The sequence below is a fragment of the Amblyomma maculatum genome, chromosome 5 (genome assembly GCF_055883805.1).
Source record: "Amblyomma maculatum isolate TAMU_Amacu chromosome 5, ASM5588380v1, whole genome shotgun sequence".
Classification (NCBI taxonomy): domain Eukaryota; kingdom Metazoa; phylum Arthropoda; class Arachnida; order Ixodida; family Ixodidae; genus Amblyomma; species Amblyomma maculatum.
Genome location: NC_139348.1, coordinates 137,173,284 through 137,197,002, shown reverse-complemented (window position 1 = coordinate 137,197,002; position 23,719 = coordinate 137,173,284). Strand labels below are relative to the sequence as shown.

Below are 23,719 nucleotides of genomic sequence, written 5' to 3'. Positions count from 1 at the left end.
CCCTAAAGAACACCGTAATTCCTTTCTGGTTGCCTTCTAGAAGCCTGTGTCCAGAAAAGAATCTAGAGTTCGTGCACCTATCCCGCAAGCTTGGTAAACAGCCGCAAGCATGGTGGGGGCACTCTACTATACCTGTGCGTAGTGGTGGTGACCCTGTCGCGTCCCTTGGCGTCCTTGTCGCCGAGCACAAAGTGCACCACGTACACCGGCTTGTCCCCGTCGGCGCCGACGGTGGTGGCCTCGACTATGGCCCCCGGCTTGGGCTGCTCCGGCAGCACGGGCAGAGAGTTGGCCCCGTAGTCGGACTCCATGCTGCTGCTGCCGCTGATATCCGGTTGTGCAGGGAGAGGCGAAGGCGGTGTAATCGCCTGACTTGGAGGCTGCTTAGGGTATGGCACTAACGGGGTCTCGTCGAGGCGGTCGTCGTACGGCGACCGGTCCTGCGTGCGTACGGTGTACACCCAGTTGAGTGCGATATCCAGACGGGCATTTGAGAGACTTTTTTTAGGCGTGCTAGTTTCGTCTCTCATAACCAGCTCTATACACTGTAAACAAAATCGCACCCTTTCCATGTCTATAACTTACGCCCTGCAAAAAAAGTGCATTGGGGTACTGATGCACCCTTTTAATGGGTGCATTAATCGTCAGTGCACTTATTAAAAGGGTGCATAGGCACCTTAATGCACTCTGTTTGGAGCTTCTAGGAGAGTGAGAGATATACACGGAAATGCACCTTGAAGAGTGCGATTTTTATTTACAATGAATCTTGCTTCCTCCAGTGTTAGCAACGATGTTGGCATAGTAGGTCGCATACATGTAGCGAAAAACTCTGTTTACCCGCTGTTTAATGAAGAGTTTTTCCCGGTGTGCTGTGGAAGGAGCACCCTGGATAATAATATTCAGGGTGGCTGTGTTACTTCGCGACAAAGTGCGCGTTTCGTTTAGGCATGTGCAGGAAGCTAGGCATAAGCTTATAAGCATATAAGCTTTAAGCATATAAGCATTGGAGTCATAAGAGAACCCAACAGAATGCAGAGTTGTGCTCAGCTTTAAGTCTGTGATGTACTGGCTTATAATAAATCTAGAACAGGGGGTGCCTGGTGAATCATTCTGAATACACGAACTAGCACGAATATTAATAATCACAAAGCACGAGGAAAAACCCGCTGCGGTGTTGCAGGGGTTAGCCGCTCGACTTTAGTGCCCAAGGATGCGGGATCGAATCCCGGCCACGGCTGCTGCTTTTTGATCGAAAATCAAGGCGCGCGTGTGCTGTGCGATGTTAGTGCACGTGAAAGAACCCCAGGTGGTAGAAACTTCCGGAGCCCTCCACTACGGCGTCTCTCATAACCTGAGTTGCTTTGGGATGTTAAACCCCACAAACCAAACTAAACCAAAACACAAGAAAAGGAAGCAGAGGCGAAAAATACAAAGCACGAATTTACACCCGCTGGATACAGTCTTCCAGAAAGGATTCTTTAACGCTCAAGAAGGAGGTACACGGGCTGGAAGTTCGTGCCTGAGTTATGTAAGAAGTCATAAGTGAGGATTGATCAATTGGCTATAAGTTGATTTTAACGCGACAGACCTCGTTCTCCAGACAATCCGGCCTTGTCGGTGTTGTGAGCAAACAATCAGGGGAATGGCTATGGCAGGGTGAAGTTAGGAGGTGACAACATCGTTCATTTAGTGGCCGTCAGGTTGTGTAACGTCAGTAGACCACATGACAAGGCTGAGTTGCCAGGTAATGTCGACTCGGGCTTCTTTTTCCAGATGGGCGACTGAGATCGGAATCCAACACTCCAGGACGCCATAATCCCGCGTTAGAAACGTCGTTACTCTTCGTCAACGCACATGTAAAAAAAATCACACCCTTCAAGGTGTATTTTCGTGGCTATAACTCACACCCTCCAGGAAGCTCCAAAAATGGTGAATTGGGACTCTTACGCACCCTTTTAATGAAAGCACTGCTGCAAATGGAGTATATGTACCCTAATGCACCTTTTGTGTATGGTGTCAGACACGGAAAGGGTGTGATTTTGTATACATTTTAGGCAACTCATAAGCTTGATTAAAGCGGTGATTTTATATCTCACGGAGGGTCTTTCATATGTTCTGGTAGCCTTTGACTGTGTGCTAATGGGTATTTGTAGGGTAATAGAGGCTTGAAATTAAAAAGCTACTTATTAAGCGATCAACTATAGTAGTGTGACCTCTTTGTCAGCTCCGATCACAAGCTGCAATCTGTGAGATGAGCGAGTGCACTCTGTGAGATTCACTCTATGGAGTGCACTCAGTGAAATGCACTCTATGGAATGCACTCTCTAAGATGCAATCTGTGAGATGAATCTGGGTGCTGTTGGAATAGATTTCAATGCAACAAGGAGAATACGGTATTGTTCCCGTTGCTGCTCAGTTGGAAAAATCACTTGTTCCTGCTGGGTTACTATAGAAAGCAAGTCCTGGTGCGTCTCGCTCGCTTCCTCTGGGCCAGCCGATCCGCGTTGCTCTCGTTACGAAGCCCGCACAGCTTTCGCCGGGAAGTGCAGCGAAGCGTGTTCGTCACTTCCGCATAATCCGACGCCATGTCCGCCCGCTTTTAGTGCTTTATGAAGCGTCGCCACGCTGCGTGTCATCTGCATTTTTTGTGCGCCAACTGAGAGTGCACGTTGGTGCATATAGTGCTCGCTTTCAGCAATGTAATCCAGTCGAGCGGGACTCAGAGAGTGCCTCGCGCATTTTGCAGCAGGCTGGCACTCACGTTGGCTGGATTCACCCAGGAGCCTCTGCGACTTCTCTAAAGTGGAATGAGAAGAGCGGAAGAAAGATGCCTCAACCGGAACTGGGTTGGCGTAACAGATGTGATCACTGTGTTCTGCATGGGTGACTCGGAGAAAGCCGCTCTTTGCTAGGAATTAATTCACGTCGCGCAGGCTGTTTGTTCGGGTGTCATCCGATCATGCTCAGCCATCGTTTTGTTTGTTTTGGTTTTACTTCAGAGGACTCAATGACTAACTGTACAAAGATGAAGAAAAGTACGAACTGTGTGTATTCGTTAATATCCTTTCCTCTTGAAGAGTACTGCACCGAGCAACGGACAGTTCAGAGGCAGTCCTCAGAAGGATGGTAGGTAAGCGATAGTAAAGATGTTACAATGCACGCCGAAGTAGCCTCGATAATACGTCGGCAATGAAAGGAGAATCGGCGTAAGGGAAGGCTGATGGGAATATGTACCAACAAAAAAAAATGGTTCATTAATTATGACTAAAATTTCTAAATGCATGATGGGTTTACACTAAGCATCGCGGTTTTGTCATTTCCACATTTTCTATAATGAGACTATGTCGTAAAAAAATGCACTTTACCAATGCGAAGATTGAAGGACCCCACTGCAGGTTTTACACAAAAACATTCAAAATTCTTGCTCTGAATGAGGTCGAATGGGGTGTTAATGACACCCTTCCTTCTCCCATTCCTTAACCTAAGTCCGCATATGCATTTAGGGTTACGCACAAGAAACTCGTTCCCCAAGTGAAATGTGAAATTCCCGTGGGGGGAAGGGGGGGGGGGGGGGGTGTACTCACGTGGCTCACCTGAATTCGGATGGGGGACTCTGTCTTGTCCAGGGCGGAGGCCATGACTGTCTCGGCACTCACTGCCCACGCCACCACGCCTGCGAAGTGAGGGGTACAAGAGAGGGAGAAATGGTACGTGAGTTTCCGTTCTCTCCTTGCCGAAAACACAGATTCATCACGCACAGTACACCTCAGGTGCAAGCATTTGTGCAAACGTTCGCACGACGAGCCGCGGAAGCCTTAACCAACGCAAACCATCTACATATTCCATAAACAAACCAAGTTAGTAACATCAGTAAGCCAGGTTTGGCGCGAATGGGGTGCTCTGTCCAGCCAGTTAAGAAGTATTTTATTTTCTATTCATCTCAATTTACGCGTTGTTCTCACTGCCTCAATGGCATATTGTGAAAGAGACAGGATATACATGTAGAGGTTTCAGTCGTTCATGCACCCCCCCCCCTCCCCCTCATTGACACAAACACACTCCAGGAACGTACAAATAGAATAAGACGCTAATGTGGGATTCAAACACGAATGCAAATCCCAAAAGGCGTTAATCACTATTTCAAAACAATCCGGAGTCCTCCACTAAGGCGTCTCTCATCGCCTGACACGCTTTGAGACGTTAAACTCCGCAAACCAAACAAACCAAACTCAGTGGTTATCAATTTTAGATGCCAAGAAAGAAATTAGCCGGGTCGCTTGGTACATCTTGGCATACCATTTAAACAGCGCAAAACAGAGGATCAACAGCGGCCATGTCTGTGTCTTCCTTGGTGCCATGTTTTTCGCCGCTTAAATTGTCAATTATGGATGAACTTGCGATCAGTTACAACGTTCATTTCTGCGTGCTTAAAATAGAAGTGATTTTTGGCTGATTGAAAAACTTTATTTTCCACCAGAAGAAGGCGATCACCCCCGTCCCCGCACGTAGGCCTCTAAGACGGTGGCCGCCGCGTTAAAGGCTGGCTGGCAGGCCTTGTCCCATGGCAGCTTTCTCCGCCAGGTGGACGATGTTCCGCTGGAGCTCAGGGTCCGAGCTTTGCAGCAGGGTCTCCCAGTTCTCTCTACTTACTATATTGTTTTCCCATACCAAGAGAGTGCGGGCATTTCCATATTATGTGGTCGAGGGTCCCTCTCACCCCACAATCACCACATCCGTCATGGTCTCTCGTCTCGGTGTACACATGGTACGCCAAGACCGGATTCATGAACGTATTAGTTTGCAAGCGCCTCCATGCAGCAGCTTCTTTTTTATTTAATTTTGGGTCTGGTGGGGGTACCAGCCTACGTGTCAATTGGTAATGGTTGATTATTTACCCATAATTTAGCAACTGCTCCTCGTTACGAGGAGCGGCTGCTAAATTAGAAGTGAGTTCCTACCCAACATAAGGCAAACATCAGCCCTACAGGTTACGGAACAGCTGGCGAACACCACATTTTGGTGTAAATGGCAAAAGTTCACAGCAATGGAGCAAAAAATAAAAATTCCAACATTACATCGTGTTGTTGATGTCTCTACGTGGTCTTGCAATGATACCAGTTTTCTGCTCGACTATTTATTCTGTACACAGATGGGAAAGGGAGAAGGTCAACATGACTATAGTTTGTGACGTCATGGTTGGCATGGCACAATGAGCATACCAATGAACACGGACGGATACCAGCTTGCACGTTCCGTCTAACCGAGCGGAACGAGCCCTTTCCGCGGCGTGCGAAACAGGCCAGTTTGTGCTGCCCTCATCAGCGGTCATAAGAAGCTTCGTGACATTTCTCGTACCATGTGAACCGACACACACACACTTCACGCTGATTTCACACCGTAAAATATTCAGCATACAGAAAAAACGACTGCGGTTAAAAAAAGGAATCGGGGTTCCTGTAATACCTTTGCGCAATACTACACACCGCCAAAATAAAAATAGTAACATTGCGCCTAAGAACTATGGGCGAGGAAAGAGAATCGGGACCGAAAGAGAGCTGAGAGCAGACGCGCTAAAAATTACGCACATTAGAAACGGCGCAAGGAATCAACAAAGGGAAGAAGAGACAATTGTCCGAAAACTGCCGATGCTAATCAGTCGGCTCGCTTTGTTCCTGTAGCAGACAGCCGCCCACACGCGAAGATCTACTCTGCTTGTGAATCGGAGAGGGAAGAAAACCAAAATATGCAGCGGCGTCGACGAGTGCGCAGGGATGAATAGAAACTCGCGTCCCATGCCCAAGTACACACCGCACTGCGTTTTCTGACCTGCCGCGCGCCCGTGAGAAGAAGCGCCTGAGTCAAACGCGAGATAGTGGGAAAAAGAGAGAGAGACAGAGAGACACGGCCATTGTTTTTCGGAGGCTGGCCCTCGAGCCGTGAAAACGGCACTTGGAAGACGGGAGCAGTCATCTCAGGCGGAGATACGTTTGTACACACACGGACCTCGCTTTCTCATTCCGTCTCGCGTATCCCTCAGCTCGACGGCAAATGTGCATAGCTTTTACTGTTTTCGTTTCCCCTTCTCTTCAGTATGACCACCCGTCGTGCGCTTCTTCAGATACAACGGAACGCTTTTCAAACTGCAACGCGCGAATCACAAGCGCTGCGGTGCGCTCCGAGTTTATAATGCGGAACCGCTTCGACGAGTGATGCTCCGAGAGGAGCCGACGTCCCTACAGTTCTCCCGCACACTGGCAGTACTACTCGTCTCCTGGACCGCGGCGACTGGAAGGAGGAGTGGTCGTTCAGCGTTATTTCCTGTTTATTTGTCTGCGGTCGCCACTGGGCCTCTTTTCCGACGGGCTCCGTTTTGTTTTCAGGCATCAGCGCGCTCCTTTAAGTCTGCGGTGCCGTTCGAACGCGCTACACGCTTGGGCGAGCAAGGCGGAGTGTTGCTCCTGCGTTCGATCCGGGCGTGTTCGAAGGTCTATGAATAGACACTGGACTGGACGAACTCGGTGCAGTTTAACTTCAGCCCCCCTATCCCCGAATGGGCATCGCGGGCGAGCATACGCGGACTCTCTTGTACGCGGTGGCACCTGTCAGTTGTCAAATAGTGCCGTTCGCGGAGGTTGTGCGCGTGCTCGCTTTCGGTTGATTGCAACAGCCAGGGATCGGGGAATAACGTTCGTAGGTGAGCGAACCGGCGGTGATCGACCGATGGCGCAAAAAATAAGCTCTCCCAGGGTGTCTTAGAAGAGCTGTTCCTCTTTCCGGGGTAAAGGACGCTGGTCGCGTGATAGACGCGACCGCGCGTGACGCCGAGGTGTATGTTGGACAGCTGTGTTCGAAAATGTCCTGCCTTTCCCCGTAATCGGAAGACGCACGCTCCGAAGGCGTCAACTCCGGTCGTACCGCACTCTGAAAAGAAGCTTGCTTGCCTGCAGGGCTTGAAAGGACTCCATGCAGTGTTTATTTACTGATTGTTCTGTTTCTGTGCGTACTCATACACCTAGTCAATATTTGTGCACGCGGGTAAAAAAAAGAAAGAGAAAAGTAAAAACAATGTGAACAAATGTAAGCACAGCTGAGCGGGCCCAAATGTGGCTCAACTTGAGCACTTACAAGAACTCCGTAAGTGCAGCACACTGCATATAAACTGGCAACACGCTGACTGCTTCTAAGGAAGCGTAAGGGAAACATAAAGAAAACAGTAAATGACTTCGTGGTGTGTGGTACAATTATAGTACCATTAGTAATCATCCTTTTAATGAGACTCGACTTTACTGCTCTTTATGGAGATGTTTACGCTTCTTTGACAGCAAGAAGATGATACGACTTTTTTTTTTTTTTTTTTTTTGAGAATTGCTAATTGTTCTGGCAACCGGACTGAAACTTAGATTGCGGATGGCAGTACAACCTAAACTCGGAGATCCGCGTCAGGAGTTATGTCGACGAGCCGAAGTTTACTAGTGAAATCGGCCATTTATGGTGACATCTCTACTTATCTTTTTTTTTTTTTTTTTTAGTTTTGTAACTTACGAAGGCTTTGTTTTCGGCATTTATATTCGTTATATGTAAGCACATTATTGTTGATTCTGTTTGAAACTTCATATTTTAATGGTCCCGGGTACCCCCCCCCCCCCCCTTTTCTGTAACACCGAAAAGCCTTGAGGGTAAATAAATAAACAAACAAAGAAATCAGGTTGTTTATTGTAACAATGTGGTAAACTATAGGTACAGGCCATTTTTTTTTTTAACAGAGTTCTTTGAAATAAACGTGATAAAGTGGGTTAATGAGCTTAAGGAAAGCGATGATTGCCTGCGCTGTACGAAACGGAGAGAGGTCGAAATATTGGAAATAAATAATAATGACGAACTCGAGAAAACCTCGTCGTTGCTTTAGGTCCGTTACATTGCGGTTACACTTAAGCTACGAGTTGAGGAGGAGGGCTTCACCACACGATTATGATGCTAAGGAGAAGCAAGCTTGCAGTATGCTACTAACATGATGCTTGGTTCTTCCTGATACGTGCCAGTATATATAGCGTTCGTTATGCGCTTTTTGCGATTAGTGTTGTGTAGGAAACACGTGTAAGTTTCGCGTACGGCTGAACCGCAGCAGCGTCTGACATCACAGCGCAGAGGTGTAGAAGGAAACTTATGCTTATCGCAAATACTGAATCTTGCCGGCCGATTATGGTGTCGTAAGAAGTTTGGGCTCAAACTGAACATTAAAAAGACAAAGATCATGGCGTCTTGCCCTATCAAGTCCTGGAGCATCAAGGGACAAGAAGTGGAAGCTGTGACAGATTTTCTCTTCTTGGGCTCCAAGATTACCCCGGAAGGAGACTGCAGCCATGAAATTAGGAGACGCCTGCTTCTGGGAAAGAGAGCCATGGCTAGCCTTGACCGCCTAGTAAAGAGCAGAGACATTACACTGCCCACCAAGATCCGTATAACTCGTGCTATGGTCTTTCCAGTTGCGATGTATGGATGCGAGAGTTGGAGTGTGAAGAAGGCTGACCGCCGAAGAATTGACGCGTTTGAATTGTGGTACTGACTCTTGAGAGTTCCTTGGACGGCCAGACGATCAAATCAGTCGATATTGTCGACCATAAACCGACTGCTCATTGGAGGGTCAAATTCTAAAGTTAAAGCTCAGCTACTTTGGTCATCTGATGAGAAGAGAGGAGTCGCTGGAGAAAGATTTGATGTTGGGAAAGGTTGAGGGTCGCCGGATAAGTGGTAGGCAGAGAACGCGATGGTTAGATGGCATCCTCGAGGCGCTGCACATGAAGTTATGTGATGTTAGGAAGATAGGGAGAGACCGGAAAGCGTGGCGTGATATTGTCCATAGGGTCACGAAGGGTCGGACACGACTGAACGACTGAACTGAACTGAAGGAGACATCGTGCGCTACCGGTAGTCTTCCTAGAAGAACTAAATATACCAGAAAATGTCGTGCTACCAAATGTGCCTTTCTGGCTATCTCGTGTTGCGCGAGCAGGTGGAGTTTGTATATCTAACCACCCTAAATGTTTTGAACCTAACAATCCCTACAGTCATTTTTTAACGAACTATGATAGTAAGTTTTCGATTCTGCCTTTCTACTATTTTTCTTCGAATTTGTAAGATCAAAATTCGGAATATAACAGGTGAAACACAGAAATGAAAAGCTTCACAGCGAATAACAAAACATATCTCATTTAAAAGCCTACATATAGAGAAATGTGCCCGCATCAGTAATGTGTAAGGAATTACGTAGTACTCTAAATACACTTCATTATCGACTATGCGTAAACCATAAATGTGTGTGGTAATATGATTGTGTCCATTTCTGCATAGGTAAATTACGTACTTCGGGAGAATCATTGCTTGGTACGAAAATGAGATGTTCTCTTCCGTGTTGTTCTGTCCCTTAAAACGCAAAGCCTGTAATGCGGTCGAAGAAAAAATGCTTATTTTAACTTTTCTCGAGCGCATTCGTAAGTGCAGACCTTGCTTATTCCGACGATGCAGGACGACCATTCGCATCTTTAGGTAAGCAACGAACTCATGAGATATCCATTATTGGGATATCCATGGGATATCCAGCGCGAACCAATTAATAATGTTTACCAACATGCCCAACAAAGTATCTTGGTGAGCTCATGGGATCCACATTCGGAGAGCTCCTGCTTTTCCTGATAATATTGAGCTCCTTTAAGACTAGTAATCAGTGCAATCATCAGCGCAGTCAGTTCCCGATAACACTTTTTTTTTTTGTGGTCAGGGCTTCTCTCATCTAAAAGGGCTTACGTCTTGAATCCCTCGACGTTTTTGTGGTTGTGATTGAACTGGTGTTTAAATTCTGGCAATAAGTCCGCTTGTGCCAGTATTAAAATAAACCTGTCCACCTCTTACGACCACCACAGATGCTCAGTGTGCTATGGATATTTAAAAAGTGCATCTGGGGAACCATGTGGCTCTAAGTTCTTCAAGGTGCAAAATCCAAGCAACGCGGCGAATTGGCGAATCCCGGATTCTCGGTCGTAGGATAGTCTTTAAAACATAAAAAGAACATTTATATCAATTTTTATGCGCTTGAGGTTGTCGGTAACTACGATGCTGATGAAGCTGCGTAGAGACAAGTTTCGCTATAGGTTATGGGAGTTTGTGAACTGAAACCGTATCCTTTTGTGTATAGCAGCCTTATACAGGTGTCTGAAGAGCAACGAAGTTTCCATACACATATTTTCTTATTTGTAGCCAATACTAGTGACACCGTAGTGTCACCAGCAGTCAGCATTTTCAGTACTCAAGGGCTGAGGTTGAGAAGAAAAAAAAAAGAGGGGTACAAATTGTAGAAGTTTTCTTGTTTATTCGCAATAGCGAGAAGATGTGCTTGCATACCTGCTTAGATGTTGTTTATTTCCCACGAGCAGGTTTCTCCTTCTTTTTTTTCCCTTGAACAAATGTTATGCTAGTAAAAAAAAAAAAAAAAATATGAGGAGACAATTGCAGGATGTGTTGAGAACGCGGTAGTATTAAAGCCTGACGCCCGTTCAGCCTGCTTCTCCTGCTCCGCCATTGTTGCTCGCTTCATACACTAAGCTTGTGCAGCCGTCGATGTACTTCATCTCCGGCGATACATTTCCGTGGCCTTCGTCTCTAGCACGGTAGACCCAGGTGGCGTTGATTCTATCTACCATTCCAACCTGATATGCAGAGCTATCTAAACATATCTGCACGCTACCAAGCGCAGCCGCCAGCTCACGCTAAACCCGCCACCGCACTCGGCCACGCAACGGGACCAGCGCACCTACCAACTACAAGCGCACCTGCAAACACGGCAATATCAGTTCCTGTCATGACGTCACACAGCCCGGCGACCAATCAGCGCTGGTCCACGTCACCTGTCAGCTGTAACTGACCAATGCACTTGCCAAATGGGCCACGCCACTTGTTTGGCCTCATGACGTCACTCATTCCGCCGACCAATCAGCGAATTTTACGGCTGACCAAAGTTTTATGACTAACCCCACCAGAAGTACGTTTTCGCAGATGGCCCTCCTGACGCTATCGAGTAGGGGTTTTATATCGAGTAAGTGCGATCCCTGCTGCCTTAATGACGTCAGAACGCTCTCGTCGGGCGCTTGAAAGAGCCAGCACCCCTGCAGTTTTCGAATGCACGCACACACACGCCTTTTAGCGCCCCCTCCTCGCCCCTCACTCGCCTCGGTGCATACATATAGATACATGCGTGTCTCAGTCGTGATTCGGGTAGAGAGCGACCACGGAGCACGGCGGACTTATCCGCCACTGTGCTTATTTCTGGAACAAGGAAATCGGGCGAGGATTAAACGGAGGGGTTGCAAGTTACCTCGCCTCGGGTTTTCTCGTGCGCCTGTTTTTTGTTTGTTTCTTTCTTTCTTCGCGTATAACTTTAACGCTTGGCTGTATATATTTGTGCCCGCTCCCTTTCACGTACATACTGGCGCCGCCAGCAAGCAGCTCGCTACAGGGTTGCGATAGTTCTCCTCTACGCATTCCCCTTTTATTTTATTTTTTCCTGGTTTCTATAAGGCCTCGCTGCATCGGGACGTTTCGGCTCTACCCAAAACTGCTCTCCCCGGCCGGAGGAAGAAACGTCGGTGGACAACGACACACTCGTAAACTCAGCAGAAAACGAAGCGAAGCGAAACGAAAAAACCGAACAAATAATGTAAGTGGGGCAATTTCAGGCGTTAAAAAAAAAAAAAAAAAAACAAGCAGCGCGCTTCCTTGCAAAGCGCAAGTTTTAAACGTGGTCCGCATAGAAACAAGAGTCGGATACGGCACTTGCAATCGTCTCTTGTGGAAACGAAACGGAAGTAGATTAAACGTTTCATCGGAAGAAGTTTCCTTAGTGGACGAGTCCGCTCTAGCGCTGCCGATGGGGGAAACTGATTAAAGAGCCGCCTTTTTATTGTTTTATTTTAGTGCGACTCTTGATTCATGCTAATTTGTCTTTATACACCGAAGAACACTCAGAGTCCCCCCTACCTTCTTTCCCGCATCTTCTTCAGGCAAGAGCGTTTTGTGCTTGCGTTATTCGGTGCTGAAGGAAGAAAGAACCGTAAAAGCAGGCTGCTCTTCGGCTAGTGGGAAGTAAGTGGCTGAGAAGGAGGAAACGTTTTGGTGACTTTGCGCGATCGGAGGATTAGATAAGCGGCTGCGGGTTAACTTCGACGGGCTTGGCCCCCTTTTCTTCTCCCCCAAGGAACAAAACAAGGAGAAAACGACGGCTCTAATTGAAGTTCTGCTCGTGGCTTACGGTCCTCTGAGCGTCTCCTCAGATTCGTTAATGAGCGCTCCCTTCTAACCTCTCGACTTTCATGAGCGCAACTCCGAAATTGCCCGAAGAAATAACTGCGCGGAGGCAGTAGCCAGGCTTCCCTGTCGCGGCCTTCGCCACTTGTGCGATGATTGCGTTTTTCCGTTTGTGTTTCACTGTTTCTGTATTTAGTCTCCGATTTGTTCCAACATGCGGTTTCCCGTTTCCTGCTTCTGTTCTTGACTTCATTTGTGTTCACGACATCTGACCTGTTTCCTACATAAACGTGAAGATTTTTTTTTTTTCACTGGCAAAAAGCAAATAACAAATAAAATATACGGGAGTGTTAAATAAACATCTAACTTAAAACCTGTACTCAACGGAAGCCCAGGCAGTAGCGGAAAGGAAAAAGCGAGGGCGAAATGAAAATCCAATGCGCCATAGGAAGGTGATCAATGCAAAAAAATAAATGTACTATCGGTGACAAATACCCGCAGCGAATGTGCACGCGCGCCTGCTTAAGTGTATCGCTGGTGGCATTGCGTATTTGAATCGCCCTGCCGATTCGGGCTTGAAGGTGTGCTTGTCTCACAATGTCCTCGGAACATTGTGATATTCATTTGGTTTCATACGCGAAGCAGCGCGAGCAAGTTTCCGATTTTTTAAGCAAAAAATAATGAAAGATTGAAAGCAGTAAGGACAGTGTCGTTGGTGCGCAAAGAAGCCAATGATTGATCTTTGTAACGTTTTCTAGCCTTTTTTTTTTCTTTTAAACGATGAGGCTTACAGAGAGGCAGGCAAGAAACGATAGCGAAGATGACCTCTACTATTTATATATCAGTGGAAGACTAATGCACAACGAATTAAAATTCACAGCTACACCTAATTACATCGCATGTTGCAATGAGATAGCATTGGAAACTGCTTATGCCTTTACATTGAGATTAGGGCCATTATTTCATGGTTTCATTTGCAGACCCGTACTTATCTGTCTGCACAAAACCAGACGTCTCTTCCGCACATCGTGATAATGGTTAGATGTTTCCCCCCCCCACGATGTCCCGAGGTGGAGTCATGGACGCAACGAAGATACATCCAAGCCTATAGTTTTCTCTTCCTGTGTGGTGACGTCAATTCCCTTCAGCCAATGGGGATTATCCAATTTGTTGACTTGTCTTCCGCCAAACCAATGACCGAATTTTATGACTGACGAGACTTTCTTCCGATGAGCCATTTAATAATATCGCCTGAAAAGGTCTTTCAGTCACCATCGATTCATGCGCTTTTCGTTGGGCACTTACCGTACAGATGAGAAGGGAAGCGTCATAGTAATCATGGGGTTTCGTGGTTTGACGGAAGACAAGTCAACAAATTGGATAATTCCCATTGGCTGAAGGAAAGTGACGTCACCACACAGGAAGAGAAAACTGGATGTATCTTCGTTGCGTCCATGACTCCACTTCGGGACATCGTGGGGGGAAACATCTAACCATTACCACGATGTCCGGTTTTGTGCAGACAGATAAGTACGGGTCTGCAAACGCAACCATGAATCTAATCTTCCTAATCTAATCTTTGAATCTTCCTAATCTCAATGTAAAGGCATAAGCAGCTTCCAATGCTATCTCACTGCAGCATGCAATGTAATTAGGTGTAGCTGTCAATTTTACTCCGTTGTGCATTAATCTTTCTTGAATATGGAACAGGCTGAAAGAGGGAGTGTTCAGACAGCGGGGCGTCGAAGAAAGCTGAGCCGGCTGCCGCAGAATTTGGAATTTGGAGCATCCGAAGCAGGAAAGACGTTCGAAATGCATTCCTCCCTTTCTCTCCTTCTTCGCGGCAGGACATACCCCAGTCACGAGTGAGTGTGAGCTGTTCATCACGTCACCATCATCTCGTGGTGCTTTTTTCAGTCGTACACCGCTTCCCGTCGGAACAGGGGCCAACAACTGCCCGGAACTCCAATGGCACCCGAAAGAGGGAAATGGGAGAAGGGAGGAGGTGTTGGAAGAGAGAAAGAGAGGAACGCGTGTGCGAAAATTTTCTTGGAGACTGGTCCGGTGGCAATGCTTAATTCGGCGTCGTTTTACTCGGCCCCGCTCAATAAACCAACGGCAGTGGACAGCTGCGAGAAAGAAGAAACTAGAAGGCATAATAAAATGGAGGCAGCAGGAAATGTGCGTGCGGACGAGAAGCCCGAAAAAGAAGAAATAAAAAATGAAGGTATGAATGCGACTATCAAAAATGGCCAGATACGACGACCCATACATATGCGTGGCTGTGGGGGAAAAGTAATATTCTCACGCGGTGTCCGGTCACGACTTGGGCGCGCGAGCGGCGCCGCGCTGTTGTCCACGGTGGACCGGCGGGAGCTCGCGTATATGCCACCGTGTAGTGCGGTACCTCGCTTCCTATATTCGGCTCGGAGCAGCGGTTTATTTCCAATCGGGGCAGCATAAGGGCTGCCTTCGGTCGCGCATTTCCTGCTCCGGGTAAGGCTCTCGGCACAAGTGATTGGGGTGAAGAGATCATAAGTGAGTGAGTGAGTGAGTGAGTGAGTGAGTGAGTGAGTGAGTGAGTGAGTGAGTGAGTGAGTGAGTGAGTGAGTGAGTGAGTGAGTGAGTGAGTGAGTGAGTGAGTGAGTGAGTGAGTGAGTGAGTGAGTGAGTGAGTGAGTGAGTTAGTGAGTGAGTGAGTTTATGGAGTTGAGTAAGGGAGTCTGTGCGCTAATTTATTGCAGCCCAATTCAAGCAGGTACGAAACGATCGCTTCTCCTCTCCGGTCGAGATATAGGGAGCGTTCTTGTGATGGCTCGCAATGAGTGCTGCTCGCATTCATCTCTTCGCTGACTAAACATAGCCAGCGTGAATGTAGTCTACAAAGGATAACAGAAATCTTTTGTTAAAGATAATCGCCCAAACCTGCGCATTTTTTTTCCCACCGTTCTATCTGGTATCACTGGTTTCTTTTTTTTTTTCTTTTCTGCTCTCCTATCTCTCTTTGTCATTCTATCTTGTTACGTCTCTATGCTTTCCCGCAAGTCACGTGGAACGCACCGTCCTTGGCATGTTTTGCCAAGGCTTTTCTAATTTTCTTCAGTTATTTTGTGCGGCATGAAATATCGAGTGTGCCCCCATGAGACCTCTTCAGTTGTAGAGTAGGAACAGCGAAGACGTCCGCCAAGCTCTAAGCCTCTTACATTTCAACGCCTTAAAGGAACACCTAGCATAAATTGATGTTCTATATCGATAGCCTGCCACAGCACTTTAATGACAAAACGAGGCAGCATTCGTAAAACAAGAAAGAGATGCAAAAAACAACTCTTGGATTCCGGACGATGCGACGATTGGGCCCCCGTTACCGAGAGGTTGGAATGTTCTATTTGCTGTAGCCTGGCAAATCCGTCGTGTGAGGTTCGTCGTTGACGTCAGAGGCGTTATAGTTTTCGATTAAATTCAGTTACTCATTTCTTCCAGAAGTAATACATCGTGGCAAGGGTGGGGGGCTGAAAGTTGTCTCGACATCTCGACCAAGACAATGAGCAGATTTAGAGCAACGGCTATATAGGTGGCCTGTGTGTGCGACCAGGGGTGGCTCGGAGTTGTGGAGCTTTTGAGAGAGCTTTCAAAGCTGAGTGCGAAGTGTTTCGCCAGGTTATTATTTAATACCATTTTTTGTACCTAGTGGAAAAAAACGTTTCAATTAAGGTCTTGGGGTACGTACCTGCCGCCCGTGCCGAAAATCTGAACCCCGTCTTGAAAACAAATTTCGCAAAGCCTGCCCCCATGGTCCGCCAAGACAACCACCTTCAACCATTTCACGTCAGCATCATGTATCTAGCGTCGTCGAGGAAGTAAAAAACGACGACTTCCTCGCGGTTAAATGAGTTTGCAGGAATTCAGTGCGAAGGATTATAGTTTTTTTTTTTATTTCTCCCACTATATCGATCTGCACTGGTACAGGTAAATTGTCTTTCCTTGTAGTATCCTTGTTAGCCGTCGAGAAGGAAAGAATGACGTCACACAATGCGCCAGCCACCGCAGGAACTACCGTCTACTCTGACAGGCGCGGTGACAAGCGTCGACGCTTTGCTACAAAGGGCTACACAAAGGACTCCGCTCTTTAAATAACCGCCCATTCTTCGCATCTTCCGTTCTTCCATGCGTGCGACGACGCAGTGAGAGAGACGTTCTCGTGGCTGCTCAGAGATGGCGTTAGGCGCGGAAACGCCATCCAGGTACGGCATAGAGGGTATCCAGCCCGAAGCGAGTGTTTTCGCTGGCAGCTGACCGTTAGTACAGTGCGGCGGCGGCGACTATATGTGGGTCAGTGGACCCAGCACGGCGGCATGGCCGCTGCTGCTTCTGCTGCGGGGTGTCCTTAGCGAAAGAAAAAGGGAGAAGATTCTGGCCGCCGAATAAGCGGCCTACCCCGGGGGCAGTGGCGGCACTTGGCCACGGACACTCGAAATATGCGCCAGCCGTGCGCGCCGGCACGCACGCACGCACGCACACCGGCTCTCTTCATTGAAGCCGAGCCGGTGAAGCCGGCATAGTGGAAGAAGACGAACTGGCTTGGCCCTTCTCGGAAAGACTGGCCTAGTCGGGTTGGCCACTCCGTCAGGAAAACTACAGTTTCGGAGTCGTGGAATGAACCAAGTCCTGTGTTTTTGGACGCAGCTTTTAAATATGCAAGTGTGGAAAATGATAGGACATCGGAGAAATAGTGAGATCTTGCTTTCAAAGTTTGTGTTGCGTTCTTACCGCTCAAAGACTGGCCTAAAGAAACAATGGGATGTGTTTTTGAAAATAAATGCCACAAAATTACATGCATCCCCAGGGAGGATGTTCAGATGCAATGACTGTGATAGTGTGATTTTGGCGATGTGCAAGAAAACAAAAACCGTTCACAAAAACTTCCCGATAAAAAAAAAAGCGCATTTGTTTATGGTTTCTGAGTAAGTATGTGTAAGCGTAGCGGTTTCCTAAAAAAATTTGATTGGACCTTTAACCTAATGGTAATACGAATTCCAGTGTCCAGTGGGCTAGCAAGAAAAGAAAAGTTCAGAGTGCTTAGTAAACTCCTTGTATAGGTACCGATATCTTCTACTGCTTTTCCGTGCACGTTCTGAGCAATATAGATGATTGACACAGGCGAATCAGCATAAATTTCATAACCTCATTCACCACTTCCCTCCATTTTCACCTATCGGCCTCGGCACCTATCGTCAAAAAACGCGCTTACAACAACGGCTTCACTGATAATGATCGGGGTCGTCTAGATTGATTAGCGCATTATTATTTCTCAGCGGCGGATAGCACTTGTCTCTTGGTCAAGTTATCGATGTGCTTTTACTTCTCCATTTTCGTTCCCAATCTCCCCTCTCTCCCCGCCCCCCCTCCCTGCGTAAGCATTAACTTGGTACAAGCAATGCCAGACATTTTTACAAGATGGGCTACAACTTCCGAAACTTCCGAAAAGTAGTTAATAGTAATTTGACAAAAAAAAATGCTATTGATGAGACCCCATGACTGGAAACCACCATCAGTTAGCTTTATATGGCTGGGGCACTGCCTTTTTAATATTCTGATGACACTTAGCCGGTGCACGTATTATACGATACCACTAGCGAGGTAGGCCATGCTTTACTAACAAAAAAGAAAAAAGAAAGACAGAAGTTGAAACTTGATGTATACCTATTCTTGTCGGATGGTAAGGATGGGTTAGTTAAACATGGTCTTGTGATGAGCGTCGGTACAAGGTAACCAATTTCGTCATGGCTATATACTTCTTGATGTCCCTATTCCTGTCGGGATGTGATGGTCAGGATGGGTTAGTTAAACATAGTCTTGTGATTAGGGTCAGTGCAAGATAACCAAATCTGCTCATGGCTATCTACTTCTGCCAGGTTAGCCCTCAGCCCAAACCACGCAAAAAAAAAACGAAAAATTTAATCTGAGGGCTAAGCTCAGGCTTCTTTCTGTTGCTTCCGCTTTGTCAGAGAGCAAGCCGCGGTGGAGGAGGCGAGTTTAATAGCTATACAACAAAAAGTTACGACGTTCTAATTCTTCTTATGCGAGGCATTCTAGCTTCCTTGCCAGCTCCCAAAAACAGGACATTTTGCTTCCTCGTAAAAACAAACGGAAACAAATTCCAGAGCTCTTATATGGAAAGGAAGGAAGCAGAAAGATAAGTATACTGACACGATCAACGAAACAAGTATCCTAGGTACCGACGAGGAATTCTATTCGAGAACACCCGGTCTTGGTTAAACTAGGCCGAACTATATACCACAGTGTAACCGCTGCGCACCACTTGAGCGTTCTTGAGAAAGCGCTAGCATGTTAACTGGCTTAACTACTCAGACTCGGTAATCGCATTCCGTTAATAGCGCGTCAGTTTGCCGCGGGCACCGCTGAGCAGCGCACGACAGCGCCAAGCTCGGAAACAGGGGCGCAATCGTGTCAGCTTCCACGAATACAACGAGGCCCCCGCCATCGCCCATTGTTGCAAATGCATACCGTAATAGTCTGCGGCCGGAAAGTAGACGAGAGCGTAACTCGCAGACGAGCGCTACGTTTGGACTTGCACCGCTCGGAAAGGCGCGCGCACTCAGCGAAGACAGCGCGACGGACGGTAATATGCGGCGTTACGCGTCGGTGCCCCACAATTGCTCCGTTGTCGCCGCCAGGTGTCCCATACCGCCTTCTTTTGAGACCTGTCAAAAGGGTCCCGGCTCACTCTTGTTTTCCGCTTCTTCTGCCGGTGATTGTCTGTTTCTTTTTTTTTTTTTTTTTCGCATTGCTGGGCTTGCTCCTTCTTCTTCTTGTTCTTGCCTAGCGCCTTACTCGTTAACTGTCACGCCTGGTTGGCGCCCAATTGTGCCTGTACAATGGCACGGGCGCTCCATTAGTGACGCCCGAGCAGACGCCTTTAACAGACGACGCTCAGGGGAGCAGACGACAAAGCAAAGCGCTGCTGGTGCTGAGCCGCCGAAGTGTATAAAAAAAAGTAGTCCAAAGTAAAAAGAAAACTAACCGAAATTACGAGTCGAAGAAGGTAGAAAGCAATGCATTGATGCTGCGGACTGGCGAATTTGGTCTGGTTCATCCCTCTTTTAGCAGTAAGCAGACGTGACCTTCTATGCTTGCTGACGTACAGACCTGTGTGCACAGATAACGTTGTTATACAGAGCTATATAGTCCATGCCTTTAGTCGCCAGGATAATTCAGGCAATGTGGCTTTAGTACGCTTCCCTGGTGCCCGTGTGGTTGGGGGTCAGGGCTCCTCAAGCTGTTCTGACAGCGTTTTTCCTATCCTCCATGTAAACTTTTGTTTGCAGAGTAAATTTGAATTTGTTGTGAATAAATAAATAATTATAAACGTTATTAAAAGAGTTCAAAGCAGCATTACATGATAGACCTGCCAAAGCCGCAGTGGGCTCGCAACTTTTGAGGAGGACTCAACACTGCCACGGGCGACTGGAACGGTTAGCTCCAGGCAATTTAAGCTAATCGGTGTGACGTACATCATTTTTTGTACTTAACCCGGCAACGGGAAAGAGCTTCGCAACAAGCATGGTGAAAGAGCGCGAACTTCTCTCGTGGACGGAATACTTCGTCGCCGGCCGGAGATCGTGAGGAGGTCGTTACTGGCATGAAATGTGGGCACCCCGACGACCGCCCGCATTCGCCCTTTATTAAAGGAAAAAAAAAAGCATGCTACCTTGCGGGTCCAGTTTCTTCTTCGGGCTGCCTGATCTAGATTCTCACCGCGCGGGTCATTCGAGACGTGCGAGAACTCATAACACTGTGTTTCTGGGGGATTTCCAAAAATAAAGATGTACCGGCAGTAGAAAGTAGGACGACGTCAGCTGCGTAGACAGAGACCAAATTCATGATACTGTTTTGCAGGGTAAGTGCACGTGACTGCTTGTATCGGTCTCTTCATTAGCCAACATACTCTATGGTGGCAGATAGCCGTAGCTAGCCCAGTCCAAGCGGCGACCAACCCAATGCACGGCACGATGTGATAGCTGACGTGAGGACCACTCAAAATCTCTTATGACACTGCAACAAACACGATAATTAGTCGTAATATCCCGCCCGTTTAATGAGCACATTTAAAGTATTGATGTGGCAGTATTTACTCATGGGTATCCACTAATGCGAAGCCACACGGCTGTAAAGGAAAGTTATAGACAGCTTCCACAGAAATTTCATTGCAGAAAAAAAAAAAAAAGCCTTTCACAAACCCGCACGGTACAATAGCCAATTAAGCTGGCGATTATGCACAGCAAGGATGCTCTGTATCTGTACAGTCGCCATAGGTGACGACCAATCCCGACAAAATCCTTCACGACATGACAATAGAGATGAGCAATCTCAAACCGTTAAAGCGTGTCGTGTCGCTTTCTTTTATTTCTCGGTGATAAAAATCACCGACATGCTGCAAACAATTGTCCCTCATATAATACCCTTAACAGGGGCATTTGAAGCATCAATAAGTAAAATAAATAAATATTGAGTCCATGACACCACTATTTTCTGCAACGGTGATTGGTTTCAGAGAGATAGCGCGCGAGCCCAGTCCTTAGGTTCGCGTTAAAGGCGTGACATACGACCGAAATCACCGCTGTTACGACTTGGCCGGAGTTAAGACGGATATCTGTGTACAATAAAAGAGCAGTTACTAGGTTAGAAAAGGCGCTGTTGTTAGCTAGGTGGTAGCGAACGTACACCTTGTGAACACAAGAACGGAGCCTTATTTCCCCTTGCAAAATACAAAGTTCCAGCAGCTACTGAAGTTCCCGCACTTCCGCTTTACAAAGCATCCTTTCCGTTTATTTATTTTCTTTTTTCAATCTGTGGGCATAATACGTCTCTAGCAAGCTCCTCGTTAACGCTACGTACGCCCTTTTATTATCTCTTGTATGCATGCACGTTGAGTATGTCACGGGTTACCTTCAAGCTCTGGTGAACACACAGCCGTCTGCAGGAAGCTAATACGGGCTGCCTAACTTCAAAGCAGCAGCACAGAGCGCTCAAACACCGACAAAGATTCGCTACGCCCGGCATCCACCCCCTGTTCTTTTTCCGTCGATTAGCATAAAAAAAAAATAAAGAAAGAAAAGACAGAATGCGCCCCCCCCCCCCTTCCTGCTTCTCTCCCTCTCTCTCGTTCTGTATCTCTTTCTGGCCCAATGCCTTTTCTTTGTTTTTAAGCGGAAGGGGGATAATGTCATGTTTCCAGTTTTGGCGTTTCCGGTGTTGGCGTAACATACCATGTACACTGAGCCCGATGATTTGTCAAAATGGAGTGATATGCCACGCGTATGTCATCTCGACTGCCGACAGAATGCCAATCATTGATTGTTTCGAAGAAAATGACGTCACTAGGCGCTCATTAGAGCTGAGCCATGGCGCTGATGCAAGTGTAGCGTCATAAACTCAACAAATACGTTCCCACCCCGATTGCTGCACTACAAGTGGCATACGCATTTAGAACCACTCTATTCGCCGCTGGCACTATCATTTCTATGATAGCAATCGTGCAGTCTGCCTTATTTCTCTCTCTGCCATGTAGACTTGCATAGCGAAATACAAATTATTATTTGCGAGCGCACGTCGATATATCAGCGTGTAACAAGCGATATGTACAAGGTGATAGGAGTGCAGTTTACTTTCGCACTCGATATTCACGTGTTTCCATTAAAGGTTTAGGTAATGTATTGTTGGTGCAATCTCAGGAGCATGGTATGTTGTGAGATCCGAAGGGAATACAATTCGTGCCATCTAGATTTTGTCGCTTCGACCTAAATACTTTGTGTTCCTTATGTTACAGTGTCGGCTGCTGGCGACAGCCCTATACTTGTCCCATGAGTAGTGCCAACTGTGTGGCGCAATTAATTGTTCCTTGTGCGGCGTTCAGGATGGTGCCATACCACATCGCTTTCAGTTTCGCCCCTGATGGCTAATCAAACTGGAGGCTAGCGATAGGGTTTGGAACCAACGACATATGTACCTCCAATTGAATGCAGACAACTCTAAGTGAATATATTCGCAAAGAAGTCAAACAGCTACCGGACCTTTCCTTCTCTAAAAAAAAAAAAAAAGAAAAAAAAAACTAAAATCAGGAGACGTATTTCGAGTGCGCGTAAAGCACGGAACTTTCACAACAGGTGTACCGACAGCTCGGAGTATATATACACGGGATCTGAGATAGCCTGACGGGCACCGCACCCACTCCTGACTGTTTGTAACAAATCTTCTCCATTTGTCAGTCCGCCCCCAGCTATTTTAGTGCGCGCGCAGTCATTGCTGAGAAGCGGCTTTCTTGATGCAGTGGTCCGCCCACAACAAACGGAAGAAGCAAGCGATTATACTCTCTCTGTAAAGAATGGGGTTGGTGGGCGGTGACGGGTCGTTGGAGTCTTTACAAATGGTACAAGAACACTTTGAAAGCAGCTGTCGCACACTGAGCTGAACTGCAAAGAACTGACCTCTTCAAGAAATCGCACGTCTGTAGGTTACAGAGAAACATTTAAGCTGCCTTGGACGATGCTGCTACAGGTCGTCCAATGCTTGCCAGAAGACGAAATAAATAAAATGACGGGGAACACATTCAGACAGAGTTAGTAGAGTGAGCAGCACCAGAATTTGCCCCGATGTCCGCGCGGTCATTCCAAGACCACGTGACTGCGCATAGGTCGCATACACTGATCGGCGATTTCAAGACGAGGTGACGAAAGTAGATGCAGAATGTGTCGCCACATTAAAGAAGCTGAGCCTCACACCCTTCTTTGAAGCTTGTACGAAGGTTCGCGCGAATTTCAAAAAGAAATTGTTTCACGTTCGGATGGCCGCCATGAAGTACAAGTCATCGCTGGTCGTACAGCGACATTTCTTTCTTCAATTATTTATCCAACCTATGTCGAAATACTGGAACTTACTATTTGTTGAGATCTTATTTTTAGCTGACCCATGTTATTCGCTCCTAGGATTTATGCATTCGCGAATAACGTTTTAACCATGTTTCTGACGTTCTGCTCTGTATCGGATATGCGTCTATAGAGGAAAAATGAATAAACTGGGTCTAGCGCACAGGTTTTCCTCACCAGTTTTGTCCTCCCTCCTCTGCCTTCTCTCAATTTCTTTAACGTTTCGTACTTGACTGTTTGTTTTTTTAGACAGGGTAGATAGCACCAACACGGTCGAAGCTAAGTGAGCCTACTGTTTTATCTGAATGAAAAGCACCGTCTTAGCGGTTGGTCCCTGGATTCAGAGCACGCCAGCACAGTTATTCCCACAGTGTGCGCGGTGAAGCGGCGTACACGTTACAGTTGTGCATGGTAAACGTGCATGGTGAACGTGCATGGGAGTAACTGCAGTGTTGATAGCCACGGAAACTGGTTCCTGGAAGA

General features: G+C 47.1%; 1 protein-coding gene across 1 annotated transcript in view; it reads right to left on the bottom strand.

Annotated features, from left to right (window-relative positions):
* Positions 1-23,719, bottom strand: part of LOC146189694 (uncharacterized) — a 64,655-nt gene that overhangs the window by 9,846 nt on the left and 31,090 nt on the right. The window contains exons 3-4 of the mRNA XM_084605324.1: positions 3,585-3,673; positions 133-440 (exon numbers count right to left, since the gene is read on the bottom strand). Coding sequence (XP_084461450.1) covers positions 133-440; positions 3,585-3,673 — 397 coding nt within the window. The remainder of the gene's footprint in view (positions 1-132; positions 441-3,584; positions 3,674-23,719) is intronic.